Here is an 18,516-nt window from a genome sequence, read left to right on the forward strand (position 1 = left end):
GTGGACGAGGAGTACCAGGAATAAAAGTCACGGACTTACATTCCTCGAAATGCACGTCCCACAGACTTAAATTCCTAGGGATACAGGTCCCACAGTCTAGGATTCCGAGGAATGGAAGTCCGATCGGACAAACATTAAGAAAATCACAATTAATCAGATTGTGACTTACCGTCAAAATATAAACTTACAAAACATATTATTAAAAATTACGTTGGCGCATATAGAAATTGTCTTTTGTTGTTCACCAAATGTTAGGGGTTTTTTAGTTACCAGTTTTCATATATATGTTTTTAAAACAATTTTGGGCTACATATTGGGGGGGGGGGGGGGGGGGGTATATTTCTTCGTGTTGAACACATGGACATATAGCCTACTTTATACCTGTAGTTGCTTTATATACTTTTGAAAAAAGCAAGATATTCGTCCAACTTCAATATGCTAACAAAAATGTAAGACGATTACAAAAATTCACTAACGTGTCTGATCCACAAGTCTATGAAGGTAAAAATAAATAAATAATAAGTTGATACTCAAACTTAAAAATATCTGAACCCACAATAATCTTAAGAGACTCGTACACTTATCCATCACACTACGAGGGGAGGCTGCCAAAAATTCACTTTTTTCCTCGTGTCTTTCTGGCAGCTCGTGCAAATTGCAGAGTATAATAAATGGACATCTAATTTGCCGGACTAGTATTTCAGTCACTGCTGTAGAAGGAATTTAAGTCCGGTAGGAATACAAGTCCTAGGATAAAAACAACTTAAAAATAAACCAGGAATGGAGGTCCGATAGGACTACTGTTTCTACGGACCTGCATTCCTTTTACACCGGCTTGCCTGTCCAGACAGATGCTAATCAGACGCCGTTGCATAGCAATGAAGTTTGTTTTTTGTTGCTTCCTTGGATGCTGTCCTGTTGAATGTTGGGCTACAGCAGTGAGAACAGAGCCCTGTTCTTTGGCAAACCATTCAATTGCACGCCAGACCGACGAGTGACGATGGCCAACAAGATGCACCTGGAATTCCATCCCTCACATATATTGTTGGTCCTGGCCAGGTGCCTAATTCACTAAACTCTCGCAACTTTGCGATCTCGCAGTGCAATGCTAAAAGACTTGCATGTTTCTTCATGGACAAAACCCCCCATACCGGCCTCGGTGGCGTCGTGGCAGGCCATCGGTCTACAGGCTGGTAGGTACTGGGTTCGGATCCCAGTCGAGGCATGGGATTTTTAATCCAGATACCGACTCCAAACCCTGAGTGAGTGCTCCGCAAGGCTCAATGGGTAGGTGTAAACCACTTGCACCGACCAGTGATCCATAACTGGTTCAACAAAGGCCATGGTTTGTGCTATCCTGCCTGTGGGAAGTGCAAATAAAAGATCCCTTGCTGCCTGTCGTAAAAGAGTAGCCTATGTGGCGACAGCGGGTTTCCTCTAAAAAAAAACAGTGTCAGAATGACCATATGTTTGACGTCCAATAGCCGATGATAAGATAAAAAATCAATGTGCTCTAGTGGCGTCGTTAAATAAAACAAACTTTTAAACCCCCCATATATTTTGACTTTTTAACCTTTTTTCCATTGACTTTTTTCTCTTGACTTTTCTTCTTTTGACTTTATTTCCATGACTGGTTTTTTCCTTGACTTTTTTTCCTTTGACATTTTTCCTACAATGATATGTACCACCCGACTCGAGGCATTGTATTATTGTAAATATGCATTTCACCATTATATAATTATACTATTTATTATTTAGTAATCTCTTGTAAACCTGTAAATTGTTGTTCATGTTTTTCCATATGCTGTTGCCTAACGACCTGAGTGTAATACAGTTCTGTTCTGTGTTCTTTTCTTTTAAATAAAACATTATTTTCTTCGTATCAAATTAGGCCACGGGTCACAAAAGTGTAATAATAGTTTAACAAAATGATAACGGTTTACCGATTGTCAATGGCTGAACAACGTTTACAATACTGATTAATGTCACAACCTTATATTCCGCGTGTGATGCTTTCATTGCAGTCTGATAGTAATTTGATACTTTTGGTAAACACTGCAATTCATTGTTAATGCGTTTTCTGTAAGCCCCACTGTTTTTATTTGCTTTTATACTAAAAAGCAAAAGTTATTGTGACATGGATTGTTTGGAGTAATAAATTTGCGAATGGATTTAATGGATGTAAACCAGAGAAAATGTGCACGAAACAGCTCGAAGAAATGCCACCAAGCAGTTGTTGCAGCGATTGCATGCTGTGTGTAAGAAACATGGAATATTCGGGAGAAATTCTGTCCAGTGTTCACCATAAAAGGCCAGATATCCAGTCGCAAATCATTGCCATTCTGTGTAGCCTTCAGAAGTCCAGAATTGTGTGATGTAGTGAACTGTTTGATGCAGTTTCGTCATGCCACGCCTCAGTGAAAATGACAGATGGCAAGTCATAGGGATGCTTGAATCTGGGACCTCGCAGCGTGACGTCGCATGTCAATTCAGCGTCCACAGAAACACCATATGGCAACGATATAAACAAAGCAACCAAGCCAGGGACCGTCCCCGTAGTGGCTAACCACCGGTGACAACCCCTCGCCAAGACACATGGATTCTAACCACGCATCTGCGAAACAGGCATTCCCAGGAACCTTCTCCAACGTTTAGTGTGGCGTCAATGAGACGACGGTTACAGGTCTGTATCAGTGCCCAAGGTGGACACATTCGCTACTGACTGTGTGAACTTCACTTTGGACCCCCTCTACTGATGTGGCTCATTTGCATATGGCAGGTGTACTCTTTTCATGGACTATTGCTCGTTTCCATACCTTAGGACATTTCTTTTTCCATATTATAACGTTTCATACACGGCAGTAAAAAATTATTATCAATTATTTTTGTTTTTTGTGTGTCACAATAACGTTTGCCTTTTAGTATATTTATTGTCTTGTAAATAACCGACAACGCTTCGCCATTCTGAGATTTTTAAAACAGTTTGACTTATTGGCATGTGAATTAAAAATGGAACATATCAGCATTATTAAGTTACTTTTGGACTTAGTAGTCAGATAACGCACTGGTGCATGTATGATTTCAACTTGTGTTGTAATACTACACAAAATGCATTGTTTTCCTTGTGGCCAAAACTGTTGTTGTTTTTTTAATTTGTTTTAAATCATTCAATAGGACTAGGTCTATACTATTTAGATGGTAGTAGACGTACGTTGATATAACTACAATACTAATTCAGAGTCAAAACCACTTCAAAGTGGAGTCAGTATGTATATATATATATATATATATATATATATATATATATATATATATATATATATATATATATATATATATACTCTTCAAAAGAAGAAACGCAAAACCACATTGTCGTAACATTTGGAGAATTGATTTAATTATTGCATGGTGAGTCCGATAATTACCAAATGTTGCAGGATTGTTCACAATTCACTCTAGTCCATTGTGAGTAAGTGATAGGACACACCACCAAGGTCAAGGTCATCTGGAGTCAATACCGGGTGTGGCCTCCGCGTGTGTTGACAACTGCCAGGCACCGCCTGCCCATTGAAGCAACCAGAGTACGGATGATGTCCCGGGGGATGGTGGCCCACTCGGCCTGCAAGGCTGCTGCCAGCTCGGGCAGGGTCTGGGGCTGTGGTTGTCGCTGTCGGAGGCGTCGGTCCAACTCGTCCCATAGATTCTCAATTGGGTTCAAATCCGGTGATATCGATGGCCAAGGAAGGACATTAATGTTGTTGTTCTGTAGGAAAGCCGTTGTGAGACGTGCTGTGTGAGGCCTGGGGTTGTCATGTTGGAACGCTGCGTTGGCGTTGGCCATAACTGGAACGATGTGTGGCCGGAGGATCTGATCAATGTAGCCCTGTGCATTCAGGTTGCCCTGCACGTGGACCAGGTCAGTTCTGCCAGTGTGTGAGATGGCTGCCCACACCATGACACTACCCCCGCCGAATCTGTCCACTTCCTGCACGCAGTTTGCCGCATAACGTTCACCACGACGCCTATACACGCGACATCTTCCATCATGACGTCGGAGCAGAAATCGGGACTCGTCACTGAACCACACCTGTCTCCATCGCAGTTGAGGCCATTGTCGATGAATCTGGCACCACTGCAGTCGGATTCGACGGTGTTGTGGGGTTAAGATGACACCTCGAACTGGACGTCTGGCACGAATTCCTACCTCACGTAGGCGGTTCCGTACGGTCTGGTCGGATATCCTGCGCAAACCTGGTATTGCTGCGGCTGTGGAGGTGGCAGTAGTCAATCGTTCCCGAAGGTGGCGTACCCGGATGTAGCGGTCCTGCCCGGGGGTAGTGACCCGTGGTCGACCGGATCTAGGGAGGTCACGTGTTGATCCATGTTGCTGGTAACGGTCCCACAGTCTGGAGATGGTGCTTGGGGACACATGGAATGCCCTGGCAACGGCCGTTCTGGATTCGCCTGCGTCTAGTCGGCCGATGGCATTGTTTCTCTGCGGTTCACTGAGACGTGGCATGTCCTGGATTGTCAACTGTCGGCCAGATACAGAGGCCAGGCAAGCGAACACCCTGCACTTTTATACTGTCGGATTTTTATGTTGCACGTGCAGACAACGCACGTGCAGTGGTGACATGGTTTGCACGTGGCTGCGTTTTTGCGAATATTCACATTTTGGAACTTTATTGTACAGTAGCTGCGTTTTATCGAATATAACCGTGGGAATGTGTTTGGGACATGCAATGACCTTATATTCACAAAGCATGAACCGGTAGGAAACATAAAATCGGAGTTATAACCCATTTGTACCCTTTTGCGTTTCTTTTTTTGAAGAGTATATATATATTATCATTTTCTTTATTATTACAAAATACCGAATGACCAAAGTCTCGAAATTATCCATTTAACAAGGACATACAGTTTGTAGACTAAAATAATGTTCACAGACGAGTAGGGGTTGGGAAAATAATATAAACAATGCATACAATAATACAGATATCAAATGTGTAATTTGCATTAATTATAATAATTATCCTTAATTTTTACATGACTGGCGAACTGTTTATATTACTAATATGTCGTTACTCGGTCTTGCTTAGAATGTCTGTATATAATATGAATTTCGGGTCGTCTTAAAATTTGTTTTGTTTAACGACACCACTATAGCACATGGATTTATTCATCATCGGCTATTGGATGTGAAAAATTTGGTAATTTTTAACATATACAGTAGTCTTAGAGAGGAAACCCGCTAATTTTTTCCATTAGTAGGAAGGGATACTTTATATACACAGACAGGACAGCACAGACGTGGTACACTAGCTAGAGCAAGATATAAAACTAGAGCGAGAATGTTGTTTCCTTACAGTAATTGAATACCAAACGATTTATGTTACTAGCAGACATATGAATAAGGACCACGCAGATATTGAGAGAGGAAACCCGCTGTCGGCACTTCATGGGCTACTCTTTTCGAGTAGCAGCAAGGAGTCTTTTCATATGCACCATCCCACATACAGGATAGTACATACCACGGCTTTTGTTACACCAGTTGCAGAGCCTACCATTCTCATTATCTTAATATAAAAGACTTCCCTTATTCCGTTGCCAGAAGGATCGGACCACTAATTGATATTGCCTGCCAAGCGCCGTAGTTTTATAATCGCAAATTATACTGAATGCTGGATCCACAAATATATATATATATATATATATATATATTTATTTATTTATTTATACTCTGTCAAAAACGATACGCAATTTCGTTATTTATGATCGTATCACAGTCAAATTTGACATGAGTATGTGACAATGTTCTTGCTATGGACTGACGGCAGTGGAGGCGTTTTCGTCACCAAAGAACGTCGCACGAGGGCGCTGATATCAGTATCTTGTGTGGCCACCAGCAGCAGCAATCACTGCGCGACATCTCCTTGGTATAGACTGAATGAGTCTCTGAATCCTGGCACGTAGAATCCTAGCCCATTCTTCCTACAGTGCATGTGACAGTTGCGGAAGCGTCTGAGGCTCCGGGTTACGCTGGCGTACACGTCTGTCCAGTTCGCCCCATAGATGTTCAATGGGGTTGAGATCTGGCGATCTTGATGGCCATGACAGCACATTAATGTTCTCATTCTGTAGGAAATCCATTGTTACACGTGCCGTATGCGGCCTGGCATTGTCCTGCTGAAAGGTTTCTCTCTGTCGATCCAAAATGGGAAGCATGTGACGTCGAAGAATTTCATCCAGGTAGCGTACAGCTGTCAGGTTACCTTGTACTAATACAAGTTCACCTCTGCCGGTGTATGAGATGGCTCCCCACATTATGACACTCCCTCCACAGAATCTGTCAACTTGGGCGACGCAGTTGTTGGCAAAACGTTCATTGCAGTTTCCCCAAGTTCCACCCCTATACTTTCGTGCACCAGCGAACACGTAAATGTCAATGTTGACGTCGCAGGACGGGAAAAAAAGATACTTCTCCTAGTCCGCAAACTAGCTTCTCGAAGTGTCCGTTGCTGTGGCAGTTCGGTGACCCAAGTGCAGAACCCGGATGTAGCGATCTTGTGCTGCAGTTTTTTATGCGAGGTCTTCCACTTCTTGGCCGGTCTTCAGCCAATTGAAACAGCTGGTTGAAACTGCTGGTACTTGTCCCAGAGACGTGAAATGGTGTTCTGATGGACGTTCATGTGGCGTGCGACTGCTGACTGCGATTCACCTAACTGAAGGCGGCCTATTGCAATGTATATATAAATATATAAAACTGGAAAATGATTGTCACTGTTCACGAAGTGGTAATAAAATGATAATAGTTTTTCCTTTTTTAAAAGTCAGTGATCACAGCTTAAAGATTTAATTCCGAATTTATAATAACCTACTTTGTGACTGTCGTAAAATGGTCGATGAAAAATTCCGACATAAATAATAGTTTTTATATTTCGTCGGATATACTTAGCCGTTCGAGCAAAATATGTTTAATTTTACAGTTCGGACCAATAAACTGGTTCGATACAAAGCTTCTGGATGAACCCAGGGGAATTTGACCAATTAGCACCAAAATAAAAGTGTTTAATAGAGAGAAAAACCGGGACTTTGCTCTTTGTTCGATAATACCGGAATGTTCGACCATTGGGCGTTCGAGCCAATGAGATTCTATTGTATGTGTGTATGCGTATGTGTATGTATATGTATATGCATATGTATATGCATATGCATATATATATATGTATATATGTATGTGTGTATATGTATGTGTGTGTATGTATGTATGTATGTGTGTGTATATGTATGTATGTGTGTGTGTGTGTGTGTGTGTGTGTGTGTGTGTGTGTATGTATGTATGTATGTGTGTATTTAGGAATGCATGAACACAATGGCTCAGGAATGTTTTAAAAACTGGAAAAAAATTATATTTTCTAATTTTGCCCCAGGGATATTTTTGAACAAATTCTAACCTTTATGGTAATGCACATTTTGCAGTTAAAATATTAAGTCTTTTATAAATCAATACTCGGGGTAGAATTAGTATAGCAATGTAACTGGACTATACTGTTTTGTGTGAGTAGATGCACTGGACTGTCAAACTGTTTATACGGGTTTATGTACCAGAATATTTTATTATTTATACTTTTCTCCTTTTATATCTCTCATTAATCATAACTTGCTGACCAGTCTTCTTCGACTGGAAACATTAAGCGAAACTAATACAATTATAGTTTCTCGTTTCACACAGTTTCTGCTGACTTGAATTTCAAACGATGTTATAACGAGCATATCTATTTTCACCCGTCACAGAGTACTGCTTCATGCACTTGTTCAATGGTTAGAAAACGTTTATTGATTCCTCATGTAAATACAAACACGTCACTACACAGTCACGTGTACAAAAGTAATTTCTTTTAGTTTTGTTTTCTCAATCAAATTAGCGGTGAGGTTCTAGTCACAGCGTTGTTAAGCACGCAGCTTTAACCCTGAAATCAAATCGGTAGCATCTTATCCTGAATCCGACGCCATATAACCGTAAATAAAATGTGTTGAGTGCGTCGTAAAATAAAATATTTCCTTCCTTAATCTGAACGACACAGTTGTCACAATCAAAATCACATATCTGCGCAATACAGAGTCAAATTGGCGTTTGACAAGGTCGTGACTGCTACCACGGACAAGTGCCACGTGCATTGTATATAGCTCGACTGCCACCGCGCCCCCAGGAGGATACATCTATCCTAGAACCGCCCGCAGGAGGACTGCCACTCACAAGACTGGCCTGACAAGTGTAAACCTGCAGCAGACATCCTTTTCACTCAATCGGATATTCATCATGATGAAGGCTGGATATTTTCTTACCGTATGCTTCATCCTGTCTGTCAACAAGTTTCTGGTGGAACCAGCCTCGCAGTGTGAAGGTAACGCGCTCGCCGTGGTAGACTTTGAGGATAAAATTCTGTATCGGCATTTTCTGAAGAAATTACACGATGTCCCGACAGTGGCTGGGTGCGCTTCTGTCTGTGCGAGAAAAGTATACTGCGCTTCGTTCTTCTACAACATATACTCCTTCATATGCCAGCTTCATTACAGTGTATCTGATGACCCTGCAAACAGTTTGCCTGAAGCCGGGTCTAGATACTACGTGTTATATGTCGACGGTAAGTCACAGTTCAGGATTATCCATACAAACAATCAAACCAGATATGCTTTAAGAATTGCTAATTCTCCAGATTTAAACTTTGTTTTGTTTACGGATTCCACCAGAACATACTGGTTTCTTATAGGGACATTCCTGAGATGTTTCCGACTAATACAATATCTGTACATTCAATGTGATTCTGGTCGCCTTAATATTTGTAAGGAGTCCAAACTGGATTCTGTTTTGAAATAATTTCGTACTTATGAAAAAAGAATATTATAGGTAATAAAATTTAATCTAGTAAAACTATTTGAACGATCAGAAACGCGTTTAATATACAGCCACTAATATTTTATGCCAAAAAATTATATTTGATATGTAATTACAATCGTTAAAAAGACTCTGTTAGTTGATAACACGTTAAACGTTGCAGCAAACTCAGGAATGACCCTTTAATCAGTGGTTATTGAATGTCAAACATCTGATATTGCTTGACACATAGTCTTCAGAGGAAACTCGCTGGATTTTGTTTCCCATTAGTTGCAGGGGATCTTTAATATTCACTTTCCCATAGACACGACAGCACATACTACGGCCTTCAATATACCAGTCGTGATGGAAAAACCAATCAGAGAATGGGTCCACTGAGACCAAATCACCTTGGGCGAGTGCCTGACAGATTAAGCTAGACCCTGCCAAGGTAATTGAAATATACTCTTCAAAAAAGGTTGGGGAACCTGAAATATTAAAACATACGTTTTGACCACAGACATCCTAGTAAAGCATGTTCAGGTCTGTTTATCAACACATCGAAACACATTCCATAGTTTGCACATGCATCACGCAGTTGCCCTGTACACGAGCGTGGGGTGTCATTCTCGATTTTGACCATTTCCAGGAAGGTCCATTAATCACTGTGGAACATTAAGTCTGTCAATATTTTTTCATTCTGTTGATCATACAGTTTTTATTGTTTTGTTCTTAAGTCATTTTTATTATTTGAATTTGCGATTTACTGGTAAAAAAAACGTCAACTTTCAAATTCACTTCTGACCCCAATCGTCCTTCAAGATCTTTGGTGGTCATAAAACCTACTGTAATACTGAACTACCGGTTGTAATGTTTGCCCAATTAATTCACTATTATCATATAACCATTCCCCACAGCTAATATACCTTACAATTTTGGCAATTGTAAATTCTTATTAGACTTCCCCTACTTTCTGAAGAGTATATATGCACCATGAACTAATTTTTGCCAGGACCCTTCATAAAATTAAAGCTATTAGTGTTATAAAATGAAATGTAGAAAACGAGTGGGGGTACGATAGAGTGCCCATCCCCTCTAAAAATATTTAAATGCGTCTTATTTTGTGGTTTAAAAATACTTTATTGAGTTTCCCTTTTCATGAGTCGGTCCATGTGTTTTTAGCCTCCCAGAATTATATTTTGGATCCGGCCCTGAAAAGGACAGGAGTGCCGCCAAGGCCGTTGTGTTTATTAGTCCTCTATGGGTCCGGCCCTGAAAAGGACAGGAGTGCCGCCAAGACCGTTGTGTTTATTAGTCCTCTATGGGGGGGGGGGGGGGGGGACGTAGCCCAGTGGTAAAGCGCTTGCTTGATGCGCGGTCGGTTTAGGATCGATCGTCGTCGGTGGCCCCATAGGGCTATTTCTCGTTTCAACCAGTCGTCCATACCTGGTGTAACAAAGACCGTGGTATGTACTATCCTGTCTGTGGAATGTTGCATATAAAAGATCCTCTGCTGCTATTCGAAAAGAGTAGCCCATGAAGTGGCGACAGCGGGTTTCCTCTATATCTGTGTGGTTCTTAACATTATGTCTGACACCATATAACCGTAAATATAATGTGTTGAGTGCGTCGTTAAATAAAACATTTCCTTCATTCCTTTCCTATATGTTTCTTCTCCATCCTTCTGTCTGTCTGTCTGTCCTTCCGTTCGTCTGTTTGTCCATTCGTCTGTCCCAAATATAGTTTTCCGGATATTTTTTTCCACTGTGCTTTGATATATTGAAAATATGTTTTGCGAGCATTTCTTTTGCAATGCCTCAAGATACTGATTTAAAATTTTGTGTATAGCTTTATCATGGTTTTTTTACAGATCAAGTTTGACTTTTATGGCGATTTACCCATTTTTCCACATAGCTATATGGCTCTTGAATTAGGAGTTATGAAAATTTGTTTGTCCGGTGAGGGTCATGTATTGCTTTAGCAGCATGCTTGCTTTTGTTTACTTGGGTATGTTTTTGCGGGGTTTTTGCTTTCAGGCCGGTGAACCCATTGGGCTATTTGTCGTTCTACCCAGTGAACCACGACTGGTATATCAAAGGCCGTGGCATGTGCTATCCTGTCTGCAGAATAGTGCATATAAAAGATCCCTTGCTACTAATGGAAAAAATGTAGCGTGTATAAATTAACTAATGTTTGACATCCAATAGCCGATGCTTAAATCAATGAGTTCTAGTGGTTTCGTTAAACAAAACTAACCTTTTTCCTTTCAGATATTACACCTAGAATATTTCCGAATTCACTTAAGACTGTCTGTGGTTGGAATTTCTACTCCTACTCCTACTACTATGATGCGCAGAATGGCAGTGAGGTGTGTATCAGACACAGCGGGGATTACACGGACACTCCTGATGGCGCTAGATCATTGTGCACAATAGACGGGGGCAGGCTACTACAACTGGAAACGGCGGCGAAAAACAGCTTCATTCAGTCCATTGTGTCACAGTGTGAGTAGTAACTGGTAGTTCTCCTTCACCACTTTCGAACATAAAAAAAATAAAAATAATAATTGGCATTCTGTGCGGTGCAACATCCCGACGCCACAAGTTTCTTACAAAAAAAAAAAAAAAATTAAATAATTATATTGAAAAAATATTTTCAAATGTCCAAAACGCCTTACTGATCAGGCCTGTAACACATTTTAATGGGCCGCTACCCCACGAACACTCACGAATTACACACAAATAGTGGAAATTACCACTCCTCCAAACACTATCATCACTGTCCATCTGATATGTACACTCACGGCTCGCCAGCTCCGTCAAAACCAATAAAATACAAAATAAAATGTTAATATTGAATATTATTAAACTTAAAGTGAGAAACGTATGTACTGCAACCGAGATGATATAAATGCATTTGACTTATCCTTATACAGTACACATAACGCGCCCTCTACTGGCCCTATTTCAGGTTACCATTCTTTATTGTACTTCGACCAAGAAGAAAATAGTCACTTTATTATCGGCCTCGGTGGTGTCGTGGTTGTGCCATCGGACATAAGGCTGATAGGTATTGGGTTCGCAGCCCGTTACTGGTGATAACGGAATTTAAGTCCGGTAGGAATACAAGTCCTAGGATAAAAACAACTTAAAAATAAACCAGAAATGAAAGTCCTGGCAGGACTATCGTTCCTAAGCTATGGAGGTCTGATAGGACTACTGTTCCTACGGACCTGCATTCCTTTTACACCGGCTCTAGCCCAGAGCGAATTTTAACAACACAATGGGAAGGTGTAAAACCACTATAGCCTCTTTTCTCTCACTAACCACAAACCCACTATCCTAGGCAGACAGCTCAGATAGCTAAGATGTGTGCACAGGACAGCATGCTGGAACCTTAATTGGATATAAGCACGAAAATAAGTTAAAAGAAGAAAAAAAGTTACTTTATTATTCGTTCCTGAAACGAAAGAAACAATATTCGTCTTATTACCAAAGGCGATCTTTCCTACAACCCATCACAATTCCAGACAAAAGCGCTACCACAGAGCTAACCCGAGGACTGACGCGTGAAGAGAGCGTTATAACTGTTCAAATGTCCGTCTTGCTCTCTCTTACGGTCAGAGTACTCGGGTCACCACGGAGCCATCGTTACATCCTGCCATCTAAATGCATATGCACTCGTATTTTGTATTCTAAACTGAGGGCGAGTGTATTTTGTAATGTGATTGGTTAATTACATTATTTTCCCGGGATTAAATGAAAATAACACCTGGAAGCTAATGACGCCATTAGAAAGTGACGTTATTAGCAATTGGAACAGGCAAAGTTGACGTTTTAAGGGTCTGGGTCCATATTTTCGAAGCTCTCTTAGTAATACGAAATAGTAAAACCATCGTAGGGTGTGACGTCACTACAGCACACGCCATAGTGACGTCATAGCTTACAATAATTTTACGATTTCGTAGGCTAAGATTGCTTCGAAAATATGGGCCCTGGCCCCGTGCTTATAAACATTAAAGTCTAGACTTTAATAAAGTCCAGACTTTAACGTCATTCAAATAGCATTACGTTAAAGTCTGGACTTTGTTAAAGTCTAGACTTTAAGTTTTATAAGCACGGACCCAGGCCTGTACATTAATATTGTTATTATTATTTATTGTTGTTGTTATTGATGTTGTATGTTTGTTTGTTTGTTGTTGTTGTTGGGTTTAGTATTATTATTATTATTATCTGTTTGCTGACACCAGTTTGTTTGGTATTATGCAATAAATTGAATTGAAATTGAATTGAATTGACCTACAGTTAGATTGTAGTCAGGTATTTTTTTCAAGAACTACCAAATATACAGTTAGAAGAAAAACGATTCAGTTTAAACCCCAGTCTCACATACACGAATTATTGCCCGAATGGGCCCGATTTAAGAAATCTGGGTGATTCTTGGATATACGTACTGAGACCGTAGGGGGTTCCTGGCCTTTCGTCAGTATTCTTGAATGTTCTGGATCGACTCCCGACTGTTTTAAACATGTTCCAAACTGTCGGGAGTAATCGCGAATAAAGTTGAAATCGTGGCTAAATCTTACGAGTTCGTGAGGGCATCGTGCGTAACCGTAGTATGTTCGTAGACGCATTCGGGGTATTCGTAGTTAAACTTGGGTTATTCGTACGACTCTCGGACTCCTTCTCTGCCTCTGGTTCTCCACGGGTATGTTGACTTCTTGAAGAGCGGTATGGTGATGTTCACTGTTTGCAGGCAGAACGTCGAATCGGGAATCGGGAACTCTTTTAACGTGCCTATATCCCTAAGGTTCAGGCATGCCTACCCCGGATTCAGTGAATGAAATCTGGCCTGTTCGGCAGCCTTCATATAGGCGTCTTGCGGCAGTCGTACTGGTTTTTGAGGCAGTTGCACTGATTCGTGTAGCAGTCGTGCGGATTCGTAGGCGTGTCGTAGTAATTCTTGACGCGTTCCGCATTAATCGTCATGATTCGTAGCGTATTCGCCGGGAAGGCATCCTAGGTGACACATAGTACACACCTGAATTGACAGGTTGTGCCAGCGTGGGAGAGCCACGCCAAGGCAAAAGCGACGTTTTTGTTTATCTGGATGGTGTACAGATCGCACAGGATTTGAATGGCATTGGATGAACAAATCAGACTAAGAGTAGGTCTAAAGCCTGAACATAGTTGCATCCCATACATCAAAGCGTATGGTAAAATGTGGTGAATATAAACCCTCGGCCTTTACCTATTAACATTTACCTTTGCATATAGATTCGAAAAAACAAAACGAAAAACAATTTCACCTTAAAAAGTCGTTAGAACTTAGTCATTTGTACTCTTTCAGTGCCCCCCTGCGCGTGCTGTAACCTCACCTTGGTGCAGGGAATGTAACATTCTCTTTGAGAATGGCCAATACAGCACAAATTGAAATTTTGACTTTAAAAGTCAGTATCTATCTGTGATTTTTATATTTTTGCACAGTTCTTTACACTGTTTTTATTTAAATCTTGAATTTTTATATTGATGTTGATCATCACCTTATTTGTTTGCATTGCCATAGTTTGACACCCAATAGCCGATGTATTTTTCGTGCTGGGGTGTCGTTAAACATTCATTCATTCATTCATTCATTATTTCAGTGCCATTGTCCTCTCAGCTTCATTTATCCTTGAAGTGACGATAGCGGGTTCCCTCTCTCAATATATGTGTGGTCCTTAACCATATGTCTGACGCCATATAACCGTAAATAAAATGTGTCGTTAAATAAAACATTTCCTTCTTCATTCATCCTTTGCATAGTAGTCTGCACACATGGCAGTAGCCAACCCAGAAGTTCAGGAAACTAGCTGGGAGAAATGTTGCATTAGTCAGCAGGACACCAAGGAAAAACCCATTCTGCCGAGTTTATTTAACAAAGAGCAGGATCGTGCTGGTTACGGCAACTTTGCAAGAAATGTTCCATTGGTTTACGAGATCAATGCTCTACCAGTCTGACTGAATCCGACCACACTAGACGAAGGTGGTGGCCTAGAAACCCAGAGCAAAATATCATCAGAGATGTACATTGTTGTTCAACAACACCAAGGTGGAAAGGGCCCAAAAGATAACAACGTTTACTGGTTCTGAAGATACCGAAGAGATCCGTGTCCAACGACCTTAAGAGAAGCCATGGCAATGAAAGTGAACGACAGGCTTAATGAATGTGTCAGGAATCTAAGCGACGAAAAGCAATGCTTAGTGTCGTGGATGCTGTCGCACAGGAATTGAAATACCACCCTGGCTGTCTAGTAGGACTATGCCCATCTCAATACCCTCAAAAGCTCAGCCAGCAATAACTTGTATCCCTTTGCTATGGACAACATTTACCAGAATCCAATAGCAACTACGACAAATACATCCTTTCATGGTGCAAGTATTTCCATGTTCCCACATCCAAGCCCCGATAATGCAGGCGAGATAAGGCCTCCACTCCAACTTTAAGACAACAAAACAAAGAAAGTTCCCTCAATAAGTCTTCAACATCCGACCAGCTTTTGTCAATAAAACAACCGGGAGCCCCGTTCGATAGACAATCTACCTTTGCCAGACCCCACAGTATTCAGTAAAATCTTTCCACGCAAGTATGACTGGCTGGAGAAGGCTAGCCTAACCCAAGAAGTCGACGATTTTGCAAGTATAACATGGTCAGCACACCATGCATCCTAAATAAGGAGCCAGGGTTTTGCCATTAGAATTATATCACTGTTTCCTCTCCTCCGAGACCAGGCTCATTCTGTTGCAACAATAAAGCATGTCATGAATCCAGGACAAACACCTGTCATAAGTAAATAACTGCTGACCAGCCACTCTAAGCCCTTGCTAGGTAGATCCAATGATACGAACCGGAGGATTATGGAGAAGACAATTTGGTGATCATGTTCAGAATTCTACATATTGAAATAACAACATTGAAATCTATAGGAACGCTACTCAAAGACAGCGGATGAACTAGTGTCCTTGGTGAGGTTGATATAGCCTGGTACTACAATCTGGTTGAATTCACATCTGGTGATTCCACACCATGTTGCTAAAGTCGCTGCTTATAAAGAGAGGCTAGATCTGCAAGCTTGAATATAACTGGATCTGTGCCTTCACTTCCGTGATGTAGATAACAAGTTCTGAAAAGACAAAGTGAGACAAGTTCCGGCCTGTTATACACTTTCATTGTCATCACTTGTCTTGAACTCTCTCATTGGACTCTCAAGTTCACGGATAAAGCACACAGCTTGCTAAAGCTGGGGTGTTCTTGGCCTCTTGACATGGACATCTTCGGTATAACCCCGCCTCTGGGCCCATCGGGCTATTACTCGTTCCAGCCAGTGCACCACGACTGGTATATCACAGGCCGTAGTATGTGCTATCCTGTCTGTGGAATAATGCATATAAAAGATCCCTTGCTGCTAATCGAAAAATAGTAGCCTATGATGGGGTGACAGCGGGTTTCCTCTCAATATCTGTGTGGTTCTTAACCATATGTCTGACGCCATATAAACGTAAATAAAATGTGTTGATTGCGTCGTTAAATAAAACATTTCCTTCCTTCTACCTTCCTCTTCGGTATCTTCAGTGGTAGAAGACGCTCTCTTTGGTGTCCTTTCCACCTTAGTATTTTTGAACAAACAATTTCACCTCTGATGATATTTTGCTCTGTTTTTCGTCAACATGCTTTCTATGCCATAACCATCATCTAGTCTGGTCGGATTCAGTAAGATTGGCAGAGCAATGTTGTTGTAACCAGCACGATCCTGCTCTTTCTTGAATTAACTTGGCCGAATGTGTTTTGCCTTGGTGTCCTGCTGACTAATGCAACATTTCTCCCAGTTAGTTTCCTGAACTGCTGGATTGGCTCCTGCCATATGTGCAGACTACTGTGCAAAAGATGAATGATGCAGAGAGTGAATGTTTTTAAATAGTTTCTTCGAATCTATACGCAAGTAATAGGTAAAGGCCGAGGGTTTATCCTTTTACCACATTTTACCATTTACTTTGATGTATGGGGGTGCAACAAGTTTCATGCTTTAGCCATACACCTAGTCTAATCGTCCACCCAATGCCATTTAAATCCTGTGCGATCTGTACATAATCCAGATAACTAAAACCCCCGGTTTTTCCTTGGCTCGGCTCTCCCACGCTGGCACAACCTGTTAAGTCAGATGCGGCTCTCTAACCTTTTAGGAGTAAATTATATAGCATTTGGTATACTAACCTTCATATAGCTGACATTGAACCCCATTCTGAGTTTAACAGCAGTAACATATCACCAATGTGCCCCGATAGTACAGATATTTACTCATCTAATCCATTTCTCCGTGGGATCAACATATCAACAAACTTGGATCTTGAAGCATTAAAAGGACTGTATATTGATTTCAACATGATCTGAAACATACAAAATGACACCAAAACCACACTAATCCGACAACTCTAACAAAAGTTAGATTGTTTTTGTGTCAGATGACGCCCATCCTGGAAAATTGCTACCAGCCTGGAATTTTAAGCGGATTATTTTAGCACCATTGGCTTTAGCATAGTCTAAAACATGTAAAATGACACAAAAACATTCTTAATTGGAAAACCCAATCAATTTCTATGAGAAAAGGTATAATTTAAAGATCCAGATGACGGCCATCTTGGAAAATGGCCACCATTTTAAAATTTCAAGTGTCTAGGACCGTTTTCTTGTCAAGTAACCTATGAAGATTGCTCATACCAATTGTCATGCTTGTATCACCAAGTGAACGATTCTGCCAAAAAGAAAAGAAAACAAACCACTCTTATCCACTGTACTAACAGTCGAACCTGTTTATAAACACTACCATATATACTCGATATAAACACTACTGGCTACAAAATATATCAATAAAAATATATTCGTTTTAACTATGTACCTTAAAACCAAACATTTGATACGTCTTCTGCTTCAGATTTCAACGAACACAGCGTATATATTGGTGGGACGCGCTTCAACGGTGTGTGGGTGTGGAACTGGGACACCGACAAAACGATTCAGTTTTACGACTGGGGCGTCACTAAATCGCAGCAACCCGACGGCGACGGCGACTGCATCCGACTGAGTAAATCCGCAAAGTACCTGTGGTCTGACGGTCCATGCGATTCTTCGCACAGGTTCATCTGTGAGATAGTCCTTGAAGATTGAACCTTTTTTAGGTCTCAACAACAAACAAAAACGACGACAACAACGTCAACAACTACAGCAACAACAGCTACAACAACTACTACTAATACAACTACAACCAATACGACAACAACTACAACAATAACAACAATACTTGTGACCCCAATCGTCCTTCAAGATCTTTGGTGGTCATAAAACCTACTGTGATACTGAACTACCGGTTGTAATGTTTGCCCAATTAATTCACTAATATCATATAACCATTCCCCACAGCTAATATACATTACACGTTTGGCAATTGTAAATTCTTATTAGAGTTCCCCTACTTGTTTTGAAGAGTGTGTATATATATATATATATATATATTTGGGGGAGGGGGGGGGGGGGGTTGGGGTTTTGCTGAGTACAACATGCATTCAGAAGACTCTACTTAGGCCTATCCTGTGTACAAGGATGTCTGT

General features: G+C 40.9%; 1 protein-coding gene across 1 annotated transcript; it reads left to right on the plus strand.

Moving 5' to 3' along the window:
* Window positions 1–8,305: 8,305 nt before the first annotated feature.
* Window positions 8,306–18,213, plus strand: LOC121384595 (asialoglycoprotein receptor 2-like). The gene is made up of 3 exons (XM_041515052.1): window positions 8,306–8,645; window positions 11,146–11,379; window positions 17,844–18,213. Exons 1-3 carry the CDS (start codon window positions 8,321–8,323, stop codon window positions 18,074–18,076), a joined length of 792 nt encoding a protein of 263 aa, XP_041370986.1. The 5' UTR covers window positions 8,306–8,320; the 3' UTR covers window positions 18,077–18,213.
* The last annotated feature ends 303 nt before the right edge of the window (window positions 18,214–18,516 follow it).

Source organism: Gigantopelta aegis, chromosome 10 (assembly GCF_016097555.1).
Source record: "Gigantopelta aegis isolate Gae_Host chromosome 10, Gae_host_genome, whole genome shotgun sequence".
Classification (NCBI taxonomy): Eukaryota; Metazoa; Mollusca; class Gastropoda; order Neomphalida; family Peltospiridae; genus Gigantopelta; species Gigantopelta aegis.